At 39.5% G+C, this 24,822-nt stretch overlaps 1 protein-coding gene across 1 annotated transcript; it reads left to right on the top strand.

The window, feature by feature from the left end:
- LOC119409044 (coiled-coil domain-containing protein 149) lies at positions 1-24,211 on the top strand. Its single transcript, XM_037675908.1, has 12 exons — positions 1-97; positions 1,923-2,084; positions 3,039-3,077; positions 3,509-3,616; positions 3,699-3,815; positions 6,387-6,559; positions 9,237-9,309; positions 9,457-9,541; positions 10,094-10,238; positions 11,782-11,858; positions 18,068-18,148; positions 23,712-24,211. Exons 1-12 carry the CDS (start codon positions 47-49, stop codon positions 24,209-24,211), a joined length of 1,611 nt encoding a protein of 536 aa, XP_037531836.1. The 5' UTR covers positions 1-46.
- Positions 24,212-24,822: the final 611 nt, after the last annotated feature.

Raw genomic sequence — 24,822 nt, forward strand, 5'->3', positions numbered from 1 at the left:
TCGGTTCAGCCTGTGTCCGGACGGTTCCGTTAATGTTATTTTAATAATGCAGTCTTCCAAGAGGAGTGAGAGCGACTGGCAGGGACTAGTGAGCGAGGTAAGTGGGGAGACGGCGACCGTAAACCGCTGCTGGAGGCACGGACAGGTTTTGTAGATGCTCCCGGGCTCCATATGGAACCAGCAGCGTCGGCGTCTTTTTTTAAACGGACTGATATCAAATTAACTGCTTTGATCAATATCTCTACTTCTTCCTTTTTACGGCTATGCTTAAAAGCCAGCAACACCTCACAGGTGGGGAAAGGATGTTTTGCCGACCTGTGGGCCCACCTGCTTATTGAAATATAGAAGCTTTCTGAAGAACCTGTAGGACATAAGACAATAATACACCTGTATTTCTGAGTTGCCATGTAATGTTGGATGCTGAAGTTGTTAGCAATAGAACATATACAACCTTTAATTTAATGTTTAGGAATAATTTATTAGCCCACTTGTATAGAAATAAAGTCTGAATTTTTTATAAGTGGTCCCACCTGTGTGTCTGAAATTGAAAGGTGACAATCAATTTCAGACACTCCTTAGCAGCACCTCTGTTATCAAAGTGATGATTGACTGTCATGGACAACATCAGAGAGCTGTTAAAAGATGTCAGGGACAAAATAATGAACAGTACAAGACTGGAATGGTCTGCAAAGATCATCTACAAACAAAGGTGGGCAATATATGGCCCGGGGGCCCAAAAGTGGCCCTTGGACAATCTTTATCCGGCCCTCAATATGCTTAATTGAAAACAAAACTACTTTTTAAAAAAGTTGATGAAAACCTAAATGAAACGTAAGTCTAAATGAAACTTCTTGGAAAATGACATCAAAAGCTTTCAGATTCAGAAACGTCAAATATTTTCCTGACGTCGTCGTGTTTCCAGAACTAGACTGACTCCAAAAAGCAAGTATGTGGTGTTTTTTTTATTTTTTTTATTTTTTTACATATTTAAACTAACAAATATATTGGCTCGAGCCAGTTTACAAATGATATGTCATACTCTTAGAGCAGGGCTATTCAACTAAACTGCTCAGGGGCCACAGTTTCTGAAAGCCAGCAGCTCAGGGGCCGGACATCCAGCAATTACATTTATCATGTAAATAAACCAAGTATTACAATGGACCTGTTAAATATGTTTATTTTGTTGCATTGAATCATGAATGCAATAAACAGAACCAAACCCAAAACCCTAACCCATGGTCCTGCTCGTGGTGGAGGGGTTGGAATGGAAGAAAAGTTAATCTACGGACAGATTTATACATATAACCTGAGATCAGGATTCATTAGTTAGTTATCTGTGTATCATATGGGCACAAAACCAATCTGTGGGAACTAGAATTCTGTCTGGATTACAGGGTTTAAATATTTTTTACTTTATTGTTTTGCAAATCAATTTGTAATTTTTATACAATGTGCTCCTTTTAAACTTTTGCTTAATGTTCCGTTTCTCTATATTCCAATGGAACTACCTTGAAACAGACTGTTTTGTTCTTTGTAGGTAGACGACTTTACAAAATCAGAAGGGGAGCAATTATTTCTCCCACCGAAGTTGCCGCCAAATATTTACACAAAGGAATAGGTGCGACAGATTCCTAGCATGCAAATGTAACTTGACAAACTTGGCAGTCAAGCATGATATAACGATATAAAAGCAATTGGTATTAGTTTTAGACACTTTCTTCAAATGAGTCATAAGTTTTAATAATAAAAAATAAAAAAAAGCCTTGATACTGGTGCTCATTTACCTCATTTAGGGCTTTGCTCTGATTAGTCACTGTTAATACCACACAGTTAACTATACACTTCTTAACATTAAGACTTTCAAACATCTCTGTTCATGACAATTTTGTAACTTCCATGCTGTGTTGCCCTGTCTGGTGTAGTTCCTGGTGTGCAAGCGTAAACTGGAGAGTAAGAAGGAGGCACTTCTCATCCTGTCTAAAGAGCTGGATAGCTGTCAGCAGGAGAGAGACCAGTACAAGTTGATGGCCAACCAGCTGAGAGAACGCCACCAGGGACTCAAGAAGAAGTACAGAGAACTCATAGTGAGTGACTCAAACCTCCATTCTTGAGAGGAAAAAAAAAGATTTATTTTTTTGAGGTCAACCAACAGAAAACAATTTGCAGTTTAATAATGAATCACAGCAAGAAAAGATTAAATGTGGTGTTCCTCAAGGCTTAGTGTTTGGTCACCATTTTTTTTTAGTTTCTATGTCAGTTATATATATTTTTTTGCAGAATGTAACAGAATGGTAACGCACATATACAGGTACATCTCAAAAAAATAAAATATTGTGAAAAGGTTTTATTTCTTTTGTCAAACACTTCAGAAAGGGAAACTTATAAATTATATAGGTTTTGCATAGATCCACACATAGGGTGAAATATTTCAAGCCTTTCTTTCTTGTAAATTTGTGATTGTCTTAGAAATAATGAAAAACCAAAACTCGGTGCCTCAGAAAATTAGAATATTACATAAGAGCAATGAAAAACAAAATACTTTAAACACTCATAATTGTCAGGCCTCTGAAAATTATGTTAATTTCTATGCACTCAAAACTTGGCTTCTTTTTTCACGAATTACTGCATCAATGAGGCGTGGCATGGAGATGATGAGCCCATGGCACTGCTGAGCCCAAGTCGCTTTATAGTGGTCTTCAGGTCATCTGCATTGTTGGGTCTGGTGTCTCTCACCTTCCTCCTGACAATAACATGTAGCTTCTTTAGGTTCAGGTCAGATGAGTTTTCTGGTCAGTTAAGCACAACAACGCTAAAATCAAAACACTTAAAAAAATATTTAAAAAAAATCCAGGATGAAGTTATCATAATTCATGCATGAAAGGGTTAAAATTCAAAGTTTCCCTGAGGGGAAGTCAAACGACTTCAACTAACTGAACAAAAGTCCCGTCTCTTTGTTTTCAAACTCTTGGTATTAGTAATGCATAAAATTACGTTTACAAGTATTACCTAGATAATAAATTTATACATTTATGTTCTAGGATGGTGACCCCTCTTTGCCACCAGAAAAACGCAATCAAGTAAGTTGTATAGTTTTTTTTAATACCATACTTTTAGTTTAAGGACTGGTAGATGTAGACTTCCTGATTGTGTATACTTGGGTTATATCACAAAATTAATGAACATATGATGGAACATCATAAAGGGCTTGATTTATCAGGATGGCATAAAAGTCTTTGTGCTGCATTCAAGGACATTGTGACAATTACAACTGTCCAACTATATAGTTAGCTGCTGAATAACATTATAAAAAGGAAACTTCTTATTTATTTATGTTTTATATACAAAATGTTTTAAATTTTTATGTAAATGCATCTGATTTTGTTGCCCTTAAAACACGTCACGCTATATTCCTGTAGCTTGATCTGATAAACCAAGAAGTGGGGTCCTAACTGAATGTGTGCACTGGGGAAGTTTGAGCATTTTCTTGTTTCGTCTGCCTTCTCGTCAGGTGAACCTGGGTCAGCTGCTCAGGGACTCCAGGGAACGAATGAAACGGCTCACAGAGGAGCTGAAGGACCTCACTCAGAGGCTGGCTGAGGCTCAGGGAGATAACAAGGTGCAGCACATATAAGACACGCAGTTTAAACATTCACCGTACGGGATACTAAAAGAAGTGTGTGGCCTCGACTTTTCCGCAGCTGTTGAGGATGACCATTACTCGACAGAGGCTGGGGGATGAAGAGGTGGGGGTACGCCACTTCCCCGCCCATGAGCGTGAGGATCTTGTTTCCCAGCTGGAGAGAGCAGGGCGACAGGTTAATGTTTTTTCCTTAACTGAAAACCCTTTAAGACTGTTTACAGACATTTACTGTAAATTCCTCGTTAATTATTAACCCCGTTTGATTCGCAGTGTCTTTAGAGATGCTACATCTAACGTTTAAATTGTGCCGAGTGCAGCTGCAGACACTTTAGATTAAAAATTAATTTCAGCTAGAGGTTTATTTTCAGTGTGACACTGAGTGAGTCCAAGGCAAAATAACGTTCTACGTTTGTCATTGTCTTATATTGAAGAATTAAAACCCGTTGTTGAACCTCAAAATTAACTCTCTATGAAAACGTTGAACCTGAAAAAACAGGATTAAGTTAAGTTCCTCTGCTCTTGAAACCTCAGTTGCTTCATAGTAACATCAAAGTTCATGCTCAATAATCCAGGTATAAAATCCAACACTGTTCAGTCAGGTCATCTAGACGGTTTCTTTTTTTGTTTTTTTGCTGAGACGTTTCGTCCTTCATCCAAATGACTTCATGAGTCTGAGGAGCCACAGACAAACTGAGTCTCACAAGCATCACACTCCCATAGTGGGGAAAAACAAAAAAAACAATTGAAAACTGGAAATATTCCACTATGGGAGTGTGCTGTTTGTTTGTGGTTCCTTGGACTGATGAAGTCCTTTGGATGAAGGACAAAATGTCTTAAAAAAAAAAAAAAAACTGTCCGGATGACCTGACTGAACTTTGTTGCTTCATAGTAAGTTTTTTCAGCTGCTCCCTTCTGCAGGGGTTGCTACAGTCAGTGAACGCACATGAATGATTTAACCATTGTTTTATGCCGGATGTCCTTCCTGAGACAACCTGGGCTCAAACCAGCAGCCCCAGAATTACAAGGCTGCAGCACTTAACCACTGAGCTACAGCAGCCTGGCTCTAGTGTTGTATGTAGTGATGAACATGATGCGCACAGTCACCAGTTCTTTACTGTGTAAACTGTGTTAAAATACCGTTGCTGGCTTTTTGACTGGAACCTAAATAGCAGGATAAAAATCAATTTTGTTAGTAATATATTTATTAGCAGGATTAGGGAAAATATATGTTTTGGCTGAAAATAAGAATATTTTAAAAGAAAATGGAAGAGATGTGTTGGTCTCAACGTTGTTTATAGCTTGTAAAACTGATTGTGTACAAAGAAACAATATATACATATAGAATAGACATTTAGATGATTATTAATGGATGTTTGCTGATATGAAGCAAAATATCCACCATTTCACTAGTATTAGTAAACTGTTCGTTAACAATCAAAGCTTTAAATATCTCTGTTACAAGATCAGAATTTTCTCTTAAAATTACTGTAAGGGGAATTTTGGTAAAGGTCAAGGATGTTTGTCACTAACTAATGATAACTGCCCACAAACCGTGTGTTTGAGTTAGCAGAGAGAGCTGAATGAGGAGCTCCTTTGACACTGCATGTGCAACTGCTACTCCAAGGTCACCTCCGAGTCTGTGCCGAGAGGTCGAGGTCATCGTGCTGACAAGAATGTATAAAAAACACTTCCTGCTAGAGCTGAACAGTTAATTGCATTTGCAATAATATCGCAATATGATAAAATGAGATTTTCTAATTGCGAACGCTGCAATTTGACTGGTCATATGATCTGGTTACGTGACTTGCGAGTGAGCGGAACAAAGCGGAGCAGGGAGCGGGAGAAGTCAACACTGCGCTTTAACCGGTTGCACAATGGCGTCAGGCTCGACAGAAGCTGATACATCTGAAAGTTTGGTACCAAAGAGGGGCAGCACGTCCGTTGTTTGGAATTATTGTGGCTATAAAAAAGAAGATGATGCACAACGACATGTATTGTGCAGAACCTGCCTTGCTGTTGTTGATACCTCTCGAGGTAACACCGCAAATCTTTATCAACACTTAAAAAAACACCACAAAGCCGTTTACGATAGATGCATGGCTAAAATGCCAACGACCAGTGCTTCACCTTAAAGTAAGCAAAGTACCAGCCGACAGGGATCACTGACCCAACTGTTCGAAAGTATTACTCCGTATGAACATAATTCAAAACGGTACATGGAAATAACTCGAGCAATAACAGAGTTCATAGCGAAGGACATCATGCCCATTAATACAGTGACCAAGCCTGGGCTTACGGCTTTGGTAAACGCAATGGATAAGTGGTACAGAATGCCCTCGCGCACATATATTTTAGCTAAGTTGCTATCCTGGAGGTATACAAAAAATGTAGAAGCAGAGTTGCAGCGGAGCTGAAAACAGTGGACTTTTTTGCAACGGAAACAGATTTATTGCTTGTGTTCATTGAAAAATAATCGCATATTAAATTGCAATATTGAGGTAAAAAAAAAAAAAGTCGCAATTAGAATATTTTTCACAATTATTCAGCCCTACTTCCTGCACACTGTCCGGTGCAGCTTCTCATGAAGAGGCTCTAAGCATCTAACTCTGAACATCTGTAAAAGCCTGTTTCGTGCCCTTGCAAGTAAACTGGGTTGAAAAAAGTCTTCTCGTGTCCGTGTGTGGCTCCTTTATTTGTAAGTATATTTTTATCCATATATTTTTATATTTATGCCTGTTGTCTGTAGATGGAGGAGATGGAGCACACCATAAAAGCCCTGACAGACGAGCTGCAGGACGTGAAGGCAGAACGCAGCGTGTTCAGGGAGAAGGCCGACCGACTAAACGTTGAACTTAATCACATTTTAGGGAACCACGAGTCACGCATCATTGACGTGGACGCACTTTGCATGGAAAACAGGTGAGTGGACGACTGGGTTTAATCCCGAACCTCTGTTATTGGGCACACTTTTTGAATATGGTTTATTACTGCCTCTTTATTTGCTTTTAGGGAAACTGTGTTTCCCTTTAAGTTGTTCTGCAAGTGTTACTTCATGCTATTCAACAGTCAAACATACGAAAATATCTATGCATAAAGGCTTTTCATTGGTTTCATGATATATTTACAGTACAATTTGAACAGCGGTACTGACTTCAGAACACACATTTAAATTGATTGGTTCATTTAAAACTACATTAAATGGAGTTTTCAAAAAAATGTAAAATAAAAATGTAAAACACAAAATTTACAGCCACTAATTACAGATCAAATATTACAGATGAATGTAGTGTTGTTTTGTTTTACTTGTTAAATGGTGGCCTCAGTAATGTCTAAGTCTTCTTCAGTGTTGCCTGGAAGTCCCAGTCCATTGTACTCCCTCTTCCATGCTTCATAAAGAAACCATCCTCAGTTCAGCTTTGCTGCATCCCAGAAAGGCACAACGGCTGGATTCAGAAACGGGAACTAAAGTGTAGCTTTTCACTTGGTTCCATTCAGTTATCGAGTCAATAAATTCACCTTGTCTTGGTGGTTTTTCTTTGTAGCAAGAAAGTCAGATTTCCTCTGATGTTTCTGCTGCTCAAACTTTGACGTGGGCTCTAATTTGAGGTGACATTAGTTGAATATTAACAAGTTGATTTTTTCTTTTACTCTAATGAATCACTTCTTTATGAGACAGAAAACTCAAGGTCTTTATTTCGTGGGGTGGTCCTCATTAAAGCGAGCGCATCGATGTTTGCTTATGTGGCTTTCAAGGTTTTACGCGCAGAAGCTTGTCACATGTTTTTGTAAATTTTCACACGGACTGAGTTTTAGGTCTGAAAGTCATGAAAATCCACCGTTTGTCTCCTAATATAGCAACTCTTGGCTCAATCTAACAAAGGTATTCATTGCAAACCATCAAATCAAACAGAAGGAAGGGTTATCCGAACTATATAAGTGCTGTGATTAACTTACATTTAAGCTAACCTAAGTAAACAAATATCGCGGGGGTTATGTTCCAGACCCCCCGCAATAAGTGAAAATCTGCGAAGTAGAAATGACATGGATTTCTGAGTTGAAACTACAAACAAAAACAGTTCAATCAACTAATAAATTTAAATCAACTAAGCTAAAGCACACGTTTATTTAGCAAGAGTTTATTAAAAGATAACTGGATCATGTTTACTCACTCAACTTAAAATTTCAACTTGAGTGAGTATAAATGCCTTTTTACTCACCAGCTCTGCAGCTCGGTTCCAGTCCGGCCCAGTTCCGGTTCGGCAGAGCTACCCAGCCCTGGTCCGGTTCTGATCGGCTCTCTGCATCCACTGAGCGCCAAAGTCACTTTGAATACTGCAAGGACCAAACTTTTTCGGATCAAATCAAAAACTTTCCCTCCAGCAGAAAGCAACTTTGCATTCTGGGCAATGTAGTCCTTTAGTCTGACGATACAGTATAAGCTTATTGAGAGAAAACTACAAACCGGTGACGCTTTTTAAAATTTTATTTTGTTTTTTGTCGTGTACAATCTTACAGTACTGCACTGTGAAAAACCGCGTAAGAGTGAGTTTGCAAAAGTTGAACCGTGAAGTAGCGAGGGACTGCTGTATAGAGGAATTAGACAAACGTAGAGTATTGAAGACGTTTAGATTTAAATACACGCAGTATTTGCAAAACTTCTGGCAGACCGGTAAATTTGCTCTTTTAACATTTTTTTAAAAACTCTTGTCTAAAATGGTTTTCAAAACATATCTGCATTAACTAAACCTTTTGAACGTCTGTGGGATCAGCTCGGTGTGGTGTTCCAAGTTGACCAACCCATCCACACTGGTTAAGTTCGACTAACGCTGGTTGGAAAATGGGATGCCATCCCACAGGAATGTGTGACCAAGCCCTTAAGCAGCTTGGCAAGGTAGTGCCAGGCTGTTGTGGCTGTGTATGGTTCTTCCACATGCTACTGAGGCCCCTAATAGTCAAATGAACATATTGTTAAATTTCCAGTATTTTATTTAATTTTCCCCAGAATTCAGTCATCCGGTCCAATGAATGACACCAAACACGAGTCAGTAGCAGAATAAGCTGTTTGGCAGTTAACTGGTTTTTCAGGGGTGCAATACACAAATACATTTTAGCTGCACATTTGGTTCCATTTAATGGAAATACAGACTTTTCAATGGTATAAGATTAATTACCATTAAATAAAGAAATAAGCACCAATGACCTAATTTTTGGACAAAGTATTTAAATAAAACATATAATCTACATTATTATAGTTTAATACATACTAAATTATGATCTGTGTACTTTTCTGTAAGATTTGCCAAAAAAAGGTTCAAGCTTTAAATTTTTGAAAATATATGATTGGAACTTGAACCAGAGCTCATTTTATTTTTGTGCTAAGCAACCGTTTATTGTTAAATGTTTTTTCTACTGATGTACGTAGATTTACTACGTATCAGTAAAATCCCGTCTTTATTTTGCCTATGCTCGATTTTTCTCCGTTTTCTTTGTACTAAATTCAGGACTTCTATTTTAAACAAATGGTCATGTTTTGCGTATTAAGTGCGTCTTATTTGCGTTTTGTCACTGGTTTTATTTCGACTCTTTATGACTGTAGGTATTTGCACGAGCGCCTTATTCAGCTGCAGGAGGAGGTGAGCCTGCTGAAATCAAACATCATGAAGTACAAGGTAAACACGAAGTGTTAAAGGTGCAGCTCTGAAACTACACGCTGGACTCGAACTTTGGGGGAACTTTCAAAACCGTTCATGTTTTGATGAAAAGCACTTTCTCTGCTCAGAGCCTTCATCAAGCTCACCTTCTTCTTCCCTCCACAGACGGCCCTGGAGAGGAGGAAGAACTCGGGCACGTATGGGAGATCAAACACCTGTCCTCTTACTGGAGTGCTGTCAGCCAAACAAGGTGGAAACACAAACTGTTGAGCTCACTTTAAATCCTCGTTAAACTTGAAAGAGCATTTTCACTCAAATCTGTAGGAAACTCTGTTTTGATAAAAAAAAAAACCTGTTTTCAGTAAAACAGACAAGTTTATTTGTCTTGAACTGCCTTATACTAAGTTATTTTGTAGCTTATTTATATATTTTTTTCCGAACTTTCAGCCACCACAGGGACACCAGCTGTGTTTTTAATTGTGTTCTCGGTGGTGGAGAGCACCACTGGCAGGGAAATGAGGCTGCCATGATGACTGACAGTCCCTGGCAGAAGCAGCACAGTGGGTTTCTGGAGTTAAAGTTAGGAGAGTGTCACCTAGTAGACAGCTGCTTCCAACACTCCATCTCTGTCGTACTCCTGTCATGCTGCTCCCCTTTCTAACTCTGTCACCCTGATATCTATTTTTAACTGTATTTATACGTTTTGTTGTCTTTTTGGGAGATTGTGGCTTTATTTTTTTTTAACAATCCACTTTTATTTGTTCCCACCCTATTGTTCTTTCCTCCAAAATAAAAATCTCAGTCCAGGAGATGCTCCTGGAGGAGCAGGGCTGCAGCCTGCCTGCCACTCCTCAGTCCATCTCAGACCTCAAGTCGCTGGCTACTGCTCTGCTGGAGACCATCCATGAGAAGAACCTGGTAATCCAGCACCAAAGGCATACCAACAGGTAAAAAAAAAAAGCCCCACCTGCTCCCCCATGGACTGCATCAAGCAGTTTTATAACACCTACTTTTTACAGGGATAGTTTGGATCATTTGAAGCTGGTTTTTGTGGACCGGGTATAAACAGTATCTTACCTGTTTTAGGTAGCTTTTGAACTAAATTCTGACTGGACTGATAAGCCTACAGCCAAGCGAGGGCGAGATCAAAGTGGATTGTTGCTGCTAGAAAAGAGCTCCAAGCTCAAACATTTCACTGTAAATAAACTTTTACACTGCCATCAGTTTTGAAGTACACACATTAACTTTATTATTATTATTGCATTATCACAGTATTTCAATTCAATTCAATTCAAAAATACTTTATTAATCCCAAAGGGAAATTATTTTGTTGTTGTAACTCGTTATCCTCATTTCATTAAGAGATGTTATAGATACTGATGGCTGTAGACAGGAAGGATCTCTTGTAAAGGTCCATCCCACAGTGGATCCTAAGAAACTGGCTGCAGATGCCGTCCGATCCGTCCACCCAGACTCGGCTGTCCTCTCAGTTCCCCTGGACTGTAAGACCGCTTGAATGCTGGGCTGAACTCCTCCCAGAGCGATGGCCACTCCTCCCAGCAGTCTGCCGAGCTCCTCATAGCTGTGGACAGTCAACTGTAGGTGCTGAGGGATGATCCTGTCCTTCCGCTGTCGTGAGCCGTGTTTCCTGCTAGTTCCAGGATCTCAGTGGTCAGGCACTCGAGCACAGCTGGCAGGTAGATGAGAATGCGTCCACATAACATTCTTTTCAACTCATTTGAGAGTTGGTGCCATAGTTGAGATATTATTTGAGCTTTTAAGATGTTAATCAGCTGCTGTTGTTGTAGAAAACAGCCTTGTTGCCATGGTTACGCATCATAACAAATGTCCAAAACTTAAAAAGTTTCAGTAAAAATCCTTCCAGCTGCACAGCATCTGATACCAGAGGAAACAATCATCCAAAAAATACGATTTACATCCAGAAAACCAGGAATTAAAGTTTCCAAAAGCAAAATCTCAGAATGAAAGTAACAGAGCTGCTCCAACATGCAGCCACCTTGACCGGCGCAATTCTAGAATTTCTTTACATTATAAGGATATTCTTGTCAGAAGTGCCCCAGGCTGCACAAAAAGTTCAACAGCTAGCTGCTGCTGCTATTGGTTCTGGCAAAAGTATTTTCTCGAAATGACCATGTAAGGCAAAAATCGACAAATGTAAAGTATCATAAAATAAATTTAGCATGAGTGGCTAAGAAATCTAAGAGATTGGAGTTGTGCTAGGGCAACCTTGTTTTTGTCCCGTTTGGACTCATCAGTCCAGTTAGAAGTAAACCTTTATTTATTTATTTATTTTTTTTTTAACAAACTGAGGTTGTTCAAAGAGCCATCTGCAACAGATGAGATGTTAATTGTTCGTGGCCTTCTGAGAGGACCTTGAATAATCGTTACAAGAATCCTGCTCCTAAAAGGCAAACACTGAAATACAAACATCAGTGTGAACAAAGCTGACCTCGTGTGTCTGCTCTGCAGGATTCTGGGAAACAGAGTTGCAGATTTAGAAAGGAAGCTGAAAACCTTGGAGGTGTCAGGATTATGGAGTCTACCAGGTGGGTAACAAATAAAACAAAAAAAACTATTGTATTACATTTTTATTACTAAAACCTGAAACAATCTTCTTGTTATTGATAATTAAAATTTACGGTTGTTAATAAATATTTTTTTTTATTGTTGTAATTATATTAAAATATTTAGCATAATGAATAATTTCCCCTCATTTTATTTAGTTTACATTAGTTCCAGCTCGTCTTCTGTCCACTCTCAGAAGCTTTGACCGAGTGTAATCTTTCCCACCCCATAAGCAAACACAACTGTTCTCACTCCTGAAGCAGCAGGGACTAACCCGTCAGATCTGTCAACACGGCAGGTGCGACAATGGACATATGAGCTTTTAATACCCACGTTAACTGTTTTTCAAATTAAAATGAGCTATTATTGAAGTTTGACTCTAGGCTCCATTTGAAATTGTTCAACCAGGAAACGGATTATATGAGCAGATTGTTTTAAACCGTTCCCTTAAAGATGTGAAGTAATGGTGCACCTTTGTGTGGAAATGCCAAAATAAAAATGGGAGGTCCAGATTTGATGCATTAATATGTTTCTGAGCTGATTACACAAGTAGTCATAGATCTGAAACGGCTTTATGTGTGTAAGCATCATACCAGCAACACTGTAATCAGTCGGCTGATTTCACAAGTGCCACGCAGCAGGATGATGCGTTTTAATCAGGTTTAGTTTTAAAGTGAAACTGTGGAGGCTGGACGATGATGTTTCATTTGTAGAGTTTAATCAGTAAGAAAAAAAAGTTACCAACTCCCAAAGTTTGTATGTGTGGGCATGCTTTTATATCCAAGACCTGACACAAAGTTATTAGGATGCCATGGAGATCAGATACTAAGAGATATTTGATGGTAAAGACTTTAGTTCTGACTTGTCAAGACCTAAAGAAAGAACATCTGGGCGTGTTGCAGAGTTTCTGATGCTGAGACAGAAGTAGAAACTTTAGGGAAGTGAGGGTTTGTGTCTTGGGTTTATTGATAGATCACACAACGTCAAATCAGAATTTAATGAGCTCTAAGGACAAGCAAACCCGTCTGACTCTTTGTCGTGAACTTCCTTATCAGTTTTCCCTACTGCTGTCCTGCCGAGTGTATAACAGCAGTCTAGAGTAGTAGAGGACTGGTGTTGGCATGTCAGGGTGTCACCGTTCTGCGCTTGGCAAAATAACATCTCTGTTGACAAAGTAGAATAATTATACCTTAGTTCTCCTAAAATTGTGTTGATTGAATAAAAAGACTAGAAAAAGATTTGTTTTCACCCAAATCCATCTTGTGGCTATACCGGTCTTCTTATTCCTTTAAGGATCCTGCTAATGACAATGTTCTTTCAAAATAAAATAAAAAAAATCATGAAAATATGATTTCTGTACGCCAGGATGGATGTGCTCCCAGCATTGTAACAAACCAGTCCATGTGACTTTTGTTTTATCTGTCATAATGTTGTGGCTGACATCGTCATGCCTGTCTTGTGTGTATGCAAACAAATAAATAATAAATAAATGTTCAGGTATCGTCAACACCACACGTTTAACAATGAGTTAGATTTATTGTGTCTTTTTAGAAACAAAAACAAATTAAAACTAGAGAAATTGCATTTCCTGCAAAAATGCAATGTTGTTGCAGAAGAACTTGCTGAAAAACAGCCGAAATTAGCTTAAAGAAAACATGCTGAAATGTAGCTGAAATGAAAGAACAAGCCTAAATTATAAGAAGAAAGCAGAAAGGACACATATTTGCTGAATTGGGTTTAAGTAAGCAAAAATGAAAACAAAAAATAGGAATTCATCTAAAAAAGGCTAAAATTAGCAACAAAAATAAAAAACATAAAAAATGCCAAAAGGGCAGAAAGAAACTTAACCTACAAGAAGGAAGTGGAAAGAGCTGAAATGAGCTAAAAAGATGTGGAATTGGCTGAAAAAGCTAAAAAAAAAAAAGTTTTTAAATAAAAACAGCTAAATAGTAGCTGAAAGAGCAGAAAAAGCTGAAACTAGCAGAACAAAGCTGAAAGGAGCATAATGAGCTAAAATTAGCAGAAAGAAGTTAATTAAACTGAAAGTGGCAGAAATTACCATGAAAACTTGAATTTATCTGAAAACAGCTGAAATTAGCTAAAAACAATTCTAAAAAGGTATCTGAAAAGGTAGTACAAGCTTAAATTAGTATAAGAAAACAGAACGTGTTTGCCTAATTAGGATGAAAGAAGCAGAAATGAGCACAAAAAATAAATTATCTGAAAAAAAGCTGAAATTAGCTAAAAACAGTTGAAAAGTAGCTAAAGGGCAGAAAGAAGCTGAAATTACACAGAGGAAGTAGAGAGCACATTTTTGCTAAATTAGGCTTAAAAATGTTGAAACGAGTGCAAAAAATATGGAATTAACTGAAAAAGCTTAAATTAGCATAAAACAGCTGTATAGTAGTTGAAATAACAGAAAAAGCTGAAACTTGCAGAAATAAGTTGAAAGGAGCATAAGCTGAAATTAGCAGAAAAAGCTGAAACTTGCAGAAATAAGCTGAAAGGAGCATAAGATGAAATTAGCAGAAGTTAGAAGAAGCACAAAAATGTAGTTAGCAGAAAGAATCTGAAAGGAGCACAAAACAGCTGAAGAAAGTGAAAGGAGCACAGTGGCTGAAAAAAACAGCTGAAATTAGCTGAAAATAGCTGTTTTTTTTTTTTTAAATTGCACAAGGCAGCTGAAAGAAGCTGAACCAGAACAAAAAGTGAAAGGAGCAGTAAAAGGTTGTAAACAAATCTAAAGATCAGAAGGATGTAAAATGAGCTCAGTTCATTTTCTATGAGAAAAAAGTGGCAGAAAAGGCCAAATATTTAAAAAGCTAAAGTTGCACCAATACCAAAAGTCATAATAGGATTATGCTGAAAGAGCTGAATGTTTTGATTTATGATTTGTTGAAATGGCGCAAAAATTGCTGGACGAGAATCGCGCCGAAAAACGTACAAAGGGAAAATGAATCACAATAGCGTGAATGCTTCCTAAACATTCACTATTATTTTTTATAATTGTTTAACCTCAACAACTGCTTTATACGTTTTTACCTTTCCCCTTCTTTTTATTGATCTTACCAGAGCAACGTTTTGTATTTACATCAGTGTTTCTCTCTGTCTCCTCTCCGGCTGCGTCTCAGGCTTGACCTACCACGTATCTGTGGGAATTGGGAGTATGTATTCCTTCTGCCCCACTTAGCCCCTCCATGCCCTCCTCTCCGTCATGCCAGAACAAATCTGGGCAGACACCCAGAAAACATGCCACCTCGTGCCCACCTTTTCACCATGTGTCAACTCCATTGACCACCAGCTCATGTGTTTGTTCATGATACCACCTGAGTGCCAAAACACCTCTCACCCATCACTTTGGTCCAGACGGCCCGTTCCAAAAAGATGATCAGAGTCAGCAAGATAATGTTTGAAATTTGAAATGTGAAGCCTGTGAGATTTAACACATTCATAAGTATAATTCATTCAGTTTATTTATATAGCACCAATTCACAGCAAATGGGTACAAGAAACATTCACGTACGTTAACGAGACCAGTATCTAAGGAAACCAGCAGATCATGTCAAATATATTTCATCACAACTTCCCAGGTGATGGTGGAAAAGTAAAACTCTCCTTTTAACAGGAAATTACCTCCAGCTCCATGCTTATACCTCCATGCTCAGGATGGGTGGCCATCTGCCTTGACTGGCTGGGGAAAGAGTGGACAGGAAAGAGACGCAGACAGACACAAAATGGCTGGTCCAGCTGTGGTTTCTATGGGGAGAAAGACAAATAAAAACACGTTAATGTTAAAAATAATTACAAATACAAACATGAACAGCAGAGTGAGTAAAGACAGCAACAGCATGAGATGTGGTCACTTTGTCCTCCAGCAGTCTAAGCCTATAGTAGCATAGTTAAGGGATACACAGCTCATGAAACCCAAGCCAACCCTAACTATAGGATTTAACAAAAAGGAAACACAAGTGTAGTCTTAAAATTAGACAGCAATTAAAGGCCTAAAGGCGTATTGCTCACTTTCATGCAAGAGTTTTACACTAAAGTCATGTTGAGAGCTGAAACAAACCCCTTTCTTGCAAACAAACAAAAACCAAAATATTGACTAACTCTTCAATTAATATCACAAGTAGCATCTCAGATTGTACTGGTGGTGTGAAACCAGGAGAAAGTCGTCACGTGGAGAATAATTCCCTCTTTTCTCCACTGGAGGATGGTGTTGTACCACCTATTAACCCAACCGAATAGGTGGGGTGGGCTGCATCTGGATGGAGGTGCCCTGTTACGAGACCGTCATTCTCCCCGCCATAAAACTGACAAGCATCCATTACTGAAAATGATTGCCCACATTACAAACACATTTAGGTGAATGTGCCGTTATTAGGGAATTTGTAGGCGAGGGGCCCGGAGTGCCTGACAAGCTCGCTGTCCACCACAGTCAGGGAGACAAAGATATAGAGAAAGATGCGAGCGTCTGCGGCCTCGATGTGATCGCAGGATGGGGCTGATGGATATTAAAGACAAACGGGATCGGATTCAGGGCCTTGGCTCGCCTACCCGAAGCCCGGAGAACTCTAGAGGCAACTGCATCGTCTACGGATGAGAACGAGCGGAAAACAATAACGGTGACATCGATGGAGTGGGTTAGACTAAGACGAGACTGATGGCTCCTCTAGTTCAGCCGAATCCCGTCCTGAATGACTGCGAGCTGAAATGGAATACGACAAGAAACAAACCGTTGTAGTGAGCATGAGCTGAAATAGACAGAGGGTTATAGACTGAACTATTATAGCTCTGCTCAAGTCTATTGACAGACCTTTTCTGGTTACGAGGCAGACATTTTAGCTAAAGAAAACATTTCAGAGTTGGAAAAGAAACTCCTGTGCTCCTTTAGACATATGCAAACATTTCTCTTGGATTTGTCCCCGTACTGTATGTGTAGTAGTTTTCTGTACTGTCGGTGACGCCAAGTTTTTTTTTTAAATCCATAGTTTTAAACCAAACTTGCTGCTTTAGACCCAATATCTGCACCAAATTGTAGACAAAGGTGTGAGGGAGTTTCCAGAAGTCTGGAAAAGTTTGCAGTTGTTCTCTTATGTAACTCTTAGGGTTTTGTTTTTTAACTAGATTGGATGGGTCTAAAAATGTTAAACCAATGATGGCTGTAATTTACATTTTATCCCATTAGAAGCCTCTTTCAAAGGTATTATTGTGCCTTTTGGGTCTGTGCATAACAAAAACCCAAACTGGACAGATAATTGGGATCGTCTCTCCCTCAGAAGGCCTCACTACCGAACCGCCTGAAATGCCTTGTTTGCTGACCAGGCTTTTCTTCCAGTATTTATTTATTTTAGTATGCAACATATTTAAATAATGTCTTCCCTCTGGTTACTTTGGCTTATCTCAAACAAGACGTGTTGGTCTTTTTCGCAGACTGAATGTTTGGAATTGAAGACTAATTAACAAAGGATCTAATCTAAAGTGTTTTGGACGAGACGAAAAGTATTGCATTGAGTTTCTTTGAATTTTTTTGTGGATTCTTTCAATAAAATGGTTCCAAATAGCAACTATTTTAAACGACGTTTTTGCCCTTTTTTACTCACCCATGTGGAATATCGAAACCTCAGAATGTTGACAGCTCCGACCTCCCGCTCGTTCGCCGTTTTCACATCAGAGCACACAGAGAATCCACAATACGGACCGCCTTCAGAACAATATGTTCCCCATCCGCCATTCATGACTCGTATCGTGTCGCTCATTCATCCATATTTCTTCCCCTGTTCGGCTTTTTGTGCCGCACACCTGAATAATCAGAAAAATATGTCGAGTTCAGAGTTTCTGTGGAGGTGAGAGCCGCGCTCTCCTTTACATGCTGCTGTGTTAGTACGCCTTGTCTGCATGCCTATACTGTGTTTATATTTATAACGTTTGGTTTATGGCGTACCGTCTCCTATAAGTAGCATATGGTGTCGGCCTAAGAGGCGTGCAGCCATCACTAATGAAGACGGATGACAGGGAGCCGAATCCTCTTCCTGTGAGCGCCGCAATGCATGAATGTGCTTCATCCATTCCATCGAGTCTGAAAAGGCATCTTTTCCTCTCTACCTGCTTTGTTTTACAACCATTATTTGGGAGTGAAGGTAACAAGGGTGGGTGTTTTTTGTGTCTTTTCTTGGCCCTGGCCTTACAGGAACACGGGACAGCATCACACTGAATGAAAACTTGCAGCCAGAGCTCCGCCCGACCCGTGCTGCTTCTATACCACTCAAAGGTGAGTGTGGAAATATGTGCAGCCAGCTTCCTTTTCAGACTAATTAAACAACTTCTTCTCAAAACAAAAATACTGATGTGAAAGAACGCTGCATTAGCTATTAACCAACCAGTACCTCATCAAAAAAGGCCCTTTTATAATAGATTAATTTGTTAACAATCAGTTATTTAGGGCTTTACAAAGCATTAAGAATAATTTATCCAACAGTAATAAAAGTGTGGTTATACATTGACACAGGTTTATAATTTGGCACAGTCGAGTGCTGTACTTTTATTCATTCAGGTACGTGTTATTTATGCTAGTTGTTCAGCTTACTTCAAGTTCAAGGATTGTTATTATCCCCAAGGGGCAATTAGTTTCACATTAAGTAGGCACACAAAACATCCATACTAGACAAGACATTTAGACTTTAAAGTAACAGAAATCATCACTGTTTGTTGAGAAGCCTGATTGCTACAGAGATGAATGAGTTTTTCAGTCTGTTCGTCCTACATCTGGGCAGCAGAAACCTGCGTCCAGATGGAAGTAACCTGAACTCACCATGGAGTGGTGATCAGGATCTGCCAGAATCAGCCTGGTCTTGTTCACCGACCTCGCCTTGTGTAGGTCAGTGAGATTCTGTAGGGCTACGCCAGCTGTTTTGCTGCACATTCTTATAATCCCCGAGAGTTTGTTCCTGTTTTTTCATGTCAAAAGTCCAAACCAACAGATGAAGGTGAAAGTTAAGAGATTCAATAAAACATTCTCATAAAAGTAAAATCAACATTAAAACTACAGAGCTTACTACTTTGTTGACTAAACTAAATTACTAAGTTTTCCAAAACTAACTTAGTCTCCCAGCCAGCTTTGGTAAGCTATAGTCAGAGTGCCAAGGCCCCCGCCTTTGGCTGCTACCCATGGAATCATGTACTGGACTCATTTGGCCCCTCTTGCAGGCGGTGGGCCCACAGGAAGGCAAACCCATGTAACTCCTTTGGGCTGAACCAGGTAAAGCCCCATGAGTGGAGGCCTGGTTACAAGGTGCTTGCCAATGAGCTCCTCCCCCAGCTCCAGGATGGAGCTCTGGTAAACCATATCCAGGGGAGGGACTTTGAGCTCCTTGCTGTTGTATGAGTGTTCTAAATCACTCTTCGTCTGGTCTGGCAACTGGACAATCCGCCTCGGGAGACCCTACCAGGAGCATCAATCAGCCAATTGTGTGTCATGTCCAACCTTACTTTGAAAAACTGCGAAAGAGCGAGTCCGCCAAAGTCGAACAGTGAAATAGCAAGGCACTACTGTATAAACGCTGATAGTACAAAGACTGCGAATGTCTCAGCTCGCTGAGATTTGAGTAAACTTTTGGACTGACTAGATGCTAATCAGGCATTAGCACCAACAACAAGATATAACACTGTTACTTCACTGCACTCATATGTTTGCATAGTAACATGGACGCTGTTCTGTTGAGATAAAAGGAACAAACTAAAGAAACAATGTCATGCAAAAGTGTATAGGTTTAAGATTTTCGTTCTTTCACACGGATATGTTGTTTTGAGTGTTATAAGCCTGAAAAACAGTCAACACTAGTGCCTTTGTTTGGCTAGCCATTAGCCAAGCCTGATGTTTGCCCTTTTCGCCACACTTGGAGCTCTATGACTGATGTCACAGTTCATAAGGTACTATTTCTATTTGACCGAACATCACTTCTGAAATGACCAGGCTATTCCTTTAACATAGCAATTAGCCACCATGATGTCTAAACCCTCTTTTCTATCCCCCGTGTTTAACCCGAGTCCTTCCCTTTCTCGCCTCCCCTCCTCTCAGCCTCTTACTGGTGCAAGCTGTCCAAATGCCATGGCATTTTGGAAATGTGAAGCAAATTCTCACCCACTGACATTCAGAAACTTCTGCCATGTTCTCTTTATGGGAGGGTGGGGAAGATGCCATAAATATGGATGCTACTTCAAGTGGTGTTGCTTTTTGTGTGTGTGTGGAGTGGGGCTGGGGGGCGGGTATTAAAGGTGGCTGAGACTCAGTATGCAGTATTTAACCTTTTTGCTTTCACATCACAAATATGGGTCAGCAAGCCCCAAAGAGGGAACAACAGAGTATTTTAGGGGGCCCCTTGTCTGTTTTTGTTTTAGTTTGTTGCTATGGAAACGGTTGAATCACGTAATTAATTGAATTAACGTTTTACATTAAAACAGCTATTTAACTTTAATAAAGGAATTTCTTGTTTTCCTTCCTAATCAACAAACTTATTATTATTATTTTTTTACCAGATATCATTTTGTTTTTGTGTCCATAAGAGCTGTCTTTAATATGTTTTTAAACATTAGATGAAAGCCCAGAAGTGATAGTTTAGATGTTTTGACAAATGTTTTAACTAGTATAAACAAATATTACCCATTGCAGATGGCTGATTGATTTCAGTTTGGAGGAATAAAAGTTTTATTCTGACTAAATAGACAACTAACCTGAGCAGGACCAAGACTGAGCAACTCCAGTCACAAACATTTCATAGCTGTTCATGCAAATGCCATTACATTAAGTGCACCAGGCCACACAGGAAGTGCTACAACTAGCTGCTGCCATCACTATTTGCACTTGTAAATAACCATGTAATGTGAAATTGACAGAAACATTAAGGTTTATAAAATGGTGATCGCATGAACCGTTATGAAACTTGGAGATTAAAGTTGTTTTGAAACGGCGTTAACCCACTTCGGTTAGCTTGATTCCAAGTCTAGACTTTATACCAGAACCCAGAAGATGAAGCCAGAATGGGACCAACCTTCCTTGTCGGCTGGTCCCACGATAAATTTTATGTCCTTCCCCCTCTATTTTAACAAACATAGAGACAGATGTTGACCTTTGTTGTTCATGTAGTTTTTTTTCTTATTGCTGTATGCTCAAATAATTTTTCCAACAAATTTATTTGCAACTTTTTATTTCAAGTAGGCCTGTCATGATAACAAATTTTGCTGTGCGATTGTCTCAGAAATTATTGCGATAAACGATAATATAGTTTGAAATTTGACAATAATTAGTAATTATTGTCGAATTTAAGAAGAAATGATTAATTGGTTTTGCATGTAGTACCTTTATTTCGACCACCGGATGGCAGTATAAGACTGTTTGAACCAAAGGATAGATGGTGAGGGAGCGAGCAGCGTGTCTTTAAGAAAAATGAGAGGGAGGTCCCTTGACATGACATGGGCTGTCTCTCTTCGTTTCTCAAAATGGGGGACGCCCGGTGTGCTTTGAGCTCTTTAGCATAGCATTTTTCACACAAAGCGCTTTAAAAAAATCACTAAACAAAGTTCTCTACTTCTTTATGCAGAGAAAAACAACTTTTTACACGAAGGCACAGATTTCAACCGTGAATTTTGGAGCTTCGACAAGACAGAGGTTTTCTCCTGAGGTCGGCCTGTTAGCTTAGCTCGTAGCTCAGCTTCTCGGCTTAACTGCTTTTAACAATCCAAAAACGTGATTTTGAAGGTTAAAATGGATTTTCAAAAGAAAAGAGAAAGGGAGGAGTCAGTGAAGAGCACCACTTTTAGTCATCCAGTGTCTTCAGTAGAAAGAGACACGAAGAAACAGTAAAGCCGATAAATGAAAGTGAGGTCGATAATTTTCATTTATCATGCGATTAATTGATTTATTGTTTATCACAACAGGCCCAATTTCAAGCTCTAAAAAAAGTCATATTACACCTTGATTGTAGGTGGGATAGTAGGTTGGACCTAAAGCTCAATATCGCTAGTTGTGGTTCCACTAATACAAGATGGCAGCTCCTGTAAACTGGTTCCAGCTGGCTTTAATCCACAAAAACATAAGAAGGTGGGGATATTTGGTCTACAACATGTTTAGACTTACTCGGTTTTTCCTAATTGTAGTTATTCAAAGAGTTATCTACAACAGGTAAGATATTTACCATTAATACTTTTTGACACTGCTTTAACAGTAGTTGTCATGTTTGTATAAAGAACGCCCTTGGTTTGTCTTGTAGTGGACTAAGCCTACGTCGGAACTAAGTCTAAGGTCAAAACTCTTGACCTTTAGAACCTTGTGGGACAGAAGCTGTCATTTCATGTATTTGAATACATAGATACAGGTTCACCCATCCTGAGACTTTCTCTCTTGAAGATTCAAGTGAAAAGAACACTCTCTTTTTATTATCATTACTATCTTACAAATGTTGATAATCAAAGTGTCTTAGTTCAAACCATTTTAGATGTTGCAGTGAACTAATCAATTTTATTAACTGAGTAATGAGTTTTATTCTCATGTTAAAAGCTGTGCAGAGTTTATGCATTTTTCTGATTTCTGCTTTTGAATGAGCAAGTGTGTGCGTTTACAAGGTTACAGTCAAACGAAAAACAAGTTGTTATGTTAAAACTGTCATGTTTTAGAATCCTCTCAGACGTAAATAGAGATGTTTTGCACCTGTGTCTTAGGCACGCCAAAACAGAACCCTCTCGGTCTGTGAGAACATTTCTGAGCTGTCTCATAACAATTCTCGCTGTCTCTAACCCCTTACGTCACAAAAACACACCCCTTCTGGTCGTTTCTGACCAATGAAAAATCCCAAAAAGTGAACCGGGAAAGAGTCTTTAAAATGTCAGTACTTCCTGGTTTACACAGACTCAGAGACTCACGGAGTTACAGAGTTGGAGAGTTGTCAGACTTCAAGAGTTCTGTGGGAGTTCTGTAAACTACACGAGAGCTAAAGTTCTGATGGAGTGCTGTTGGAGTTCCTGACATGACAACGAAGCTCTTCCGAGTTCCATGGGATTATAACATTTTCCACTGAGGTGAATGTGTGTCGAACAGAGCCTCGCCACTACTTCTGACGGGCAACAGCCATTCTAAGGAGACGCTGGACCGGTAGCGTTAACGGAACACCATATCTGCTGATTATCATCAGAGAGGTAATGGGTCAAGTTTCCTACCAAGCGTACCGAGGCGAGCTGGGCTTCTGATGGAGAGTGTCGGTTCTGGTAACATTCAATTTCCCTCAAACCCCATCCTTTACTCCCTCTAAACTTCTTTCCATCTTTAAACTTTCCTATGAAGTAGAAATTCTCCCAGATATTTAGAAATGTCTGTGTAAAGTGCTTATTCACATCCGTGTGGGTAAAAGATCATAGTTGTACAGTTTTATAAATGTCTGTGGTGCAGCAACGGTAAAATCATGGCCGTATGATTTTTCCTGATTGATTGCTTATGTTGTTATTTTCATAATTTGCCAAATTAATGTAAATGTTTGATGTTAAATTTGATTCTGTAAATAAATGACCGCATTCATTTTGATGGGTCAAATTTAAATGACGTCTCACGTTTGCATTTCCTTAAATTCAATGCACGTTTTATTCAGTCCAGAAAAATGAGGAACTCGCGTTAAATGATGAATACATCCCAGCATCTGTTCATCTACAGTCTCGTGCCACAGACGATCTCCTGGATGAAAACCATCGAGGCAAAATGAGGCTGAAGCGTTGGTTTCTGATGCAGCTTCAGGTAAAGTGAAGAATTAAAAGGACCTGCCATCTCATTTTCTTTCTCCCTTTTCTGTCAGGTGACAGGAGTCCCCATGAATCATCTTGGGAACGCCACACCGCCGACGGCGACCTTGGCACAGATGGCATCGGCAGGGACGACACACCTGCACTGCTCAGCAGCCTGGATCCTCTCGAGGACGAACTGGAGACGAATGGGATCGACAGGGGAGGGGGGGACATCGTGACACTGACGGACGATCTGGAGCTGGTCGATGGACGCAGTCCGGTGGAAGAGGCAGGACGGGAGGAAGAAAGAGACGAAGAGCTGAACTCCACCGTGGAGGAAGGAGAAGAAGCTGCTGTGGCGCTGGACGTCCGTCCCACCGAGCAACCTTCTGCCCGTCGCTCACAGACGGGTCGTCTACCCTGCCAGGACGGAGAGTCTGATGATGGACTTGACGAAGCCTCGATATCAGTTCCAAAGAGCCGAACCACATCGGGGTTAAGTGAAACCGAGTTGGACTTTCACTGTCCTCCTGCACAAAGTGACACCTGTCAAGGTGACAACTTGGCATGATCTGATCTGATGTCACAGAAGGATAAAAAAAAAAGCTGATTATTGAAATGTCGCTGGTCGTCAACGTCCTTCAAGAAAACCGAAAACATTTTGCTTCACTAACAAAACCACCTCTGTATTTAGACCAGTTTGTTCAAACAGAAAACCTTCACATGTATGGCAAACTTTATGCACTAAAGAGGAAAACAATTGGGTAAACAAACAGCGTAATCAACTTGGACGTCCCATATCCTTGATGTTTTCCACTGCGAAATGATAATCCCAATTCTTAAGTTTATAAACTCAATGCTGCATTTTGGTGCTACATCCACAGTGGTTCCAAATCACATCGGCCAAAATTTATGAACCTGTTATTGATATTTTTGAAATAATAATCTCACTATATTTATGACTCGTAATTTAAAGAAGTGCATCCATGTTTTTTTTTTCTAATATTTTGTATTGGGATGTGAATACATGTGCCTTAAGCTGTTTGTCAAAGTAATAAATTGTTCAAATAAATGCTCCAGTGTTGCAGCAGTGTTGGTTCTTGTTTTGAACAGGTGCGTCAGTAAAAAGACAAAACACATTTCGGAGATTTGATGATGAAAACTTTTACTATTTTCTTTTTA

Source organism: Nematolebias whitei, chromosome 1 (assembly GCF_014905685.2).
Source record: "Nematolebias whitei isolate Nwh7 chromosome 1, NemWhi1, whole genome shotgun sequence".
Lineage (NCBI taxonomy): Eukaryota > Metazoa > Chordata > Actinopteri > Cyprinodontiformes > Rivulidae > Nematolebias > Nematolebias whitei.

Bases quoted from the DNA above. Each gene is read 5' to 3' on its own strand.
- LOC119409044 (XM_037675908.1), top strand. From the start codon at position 47: ATGCAGTCTTCCAAGAGGAGTGAGAGCGACTGGCAGGGACTAGTGAGC. The intron at 3,078-3,508 runs GTAAGTTGTATA...CCTTCTCGTCAG, and splicing joins CACCAGAAAAACGCAATCAA to GTGAACCTGGGTCAGCTGCT. The intron at 3,816-6,386 runs GTTAATGTTTTT...TGTTGTCTGTAG, and splicing joins TGGAGAGAGCAGGGCGACAG to ATGGAGGAGATGGAGCACAC.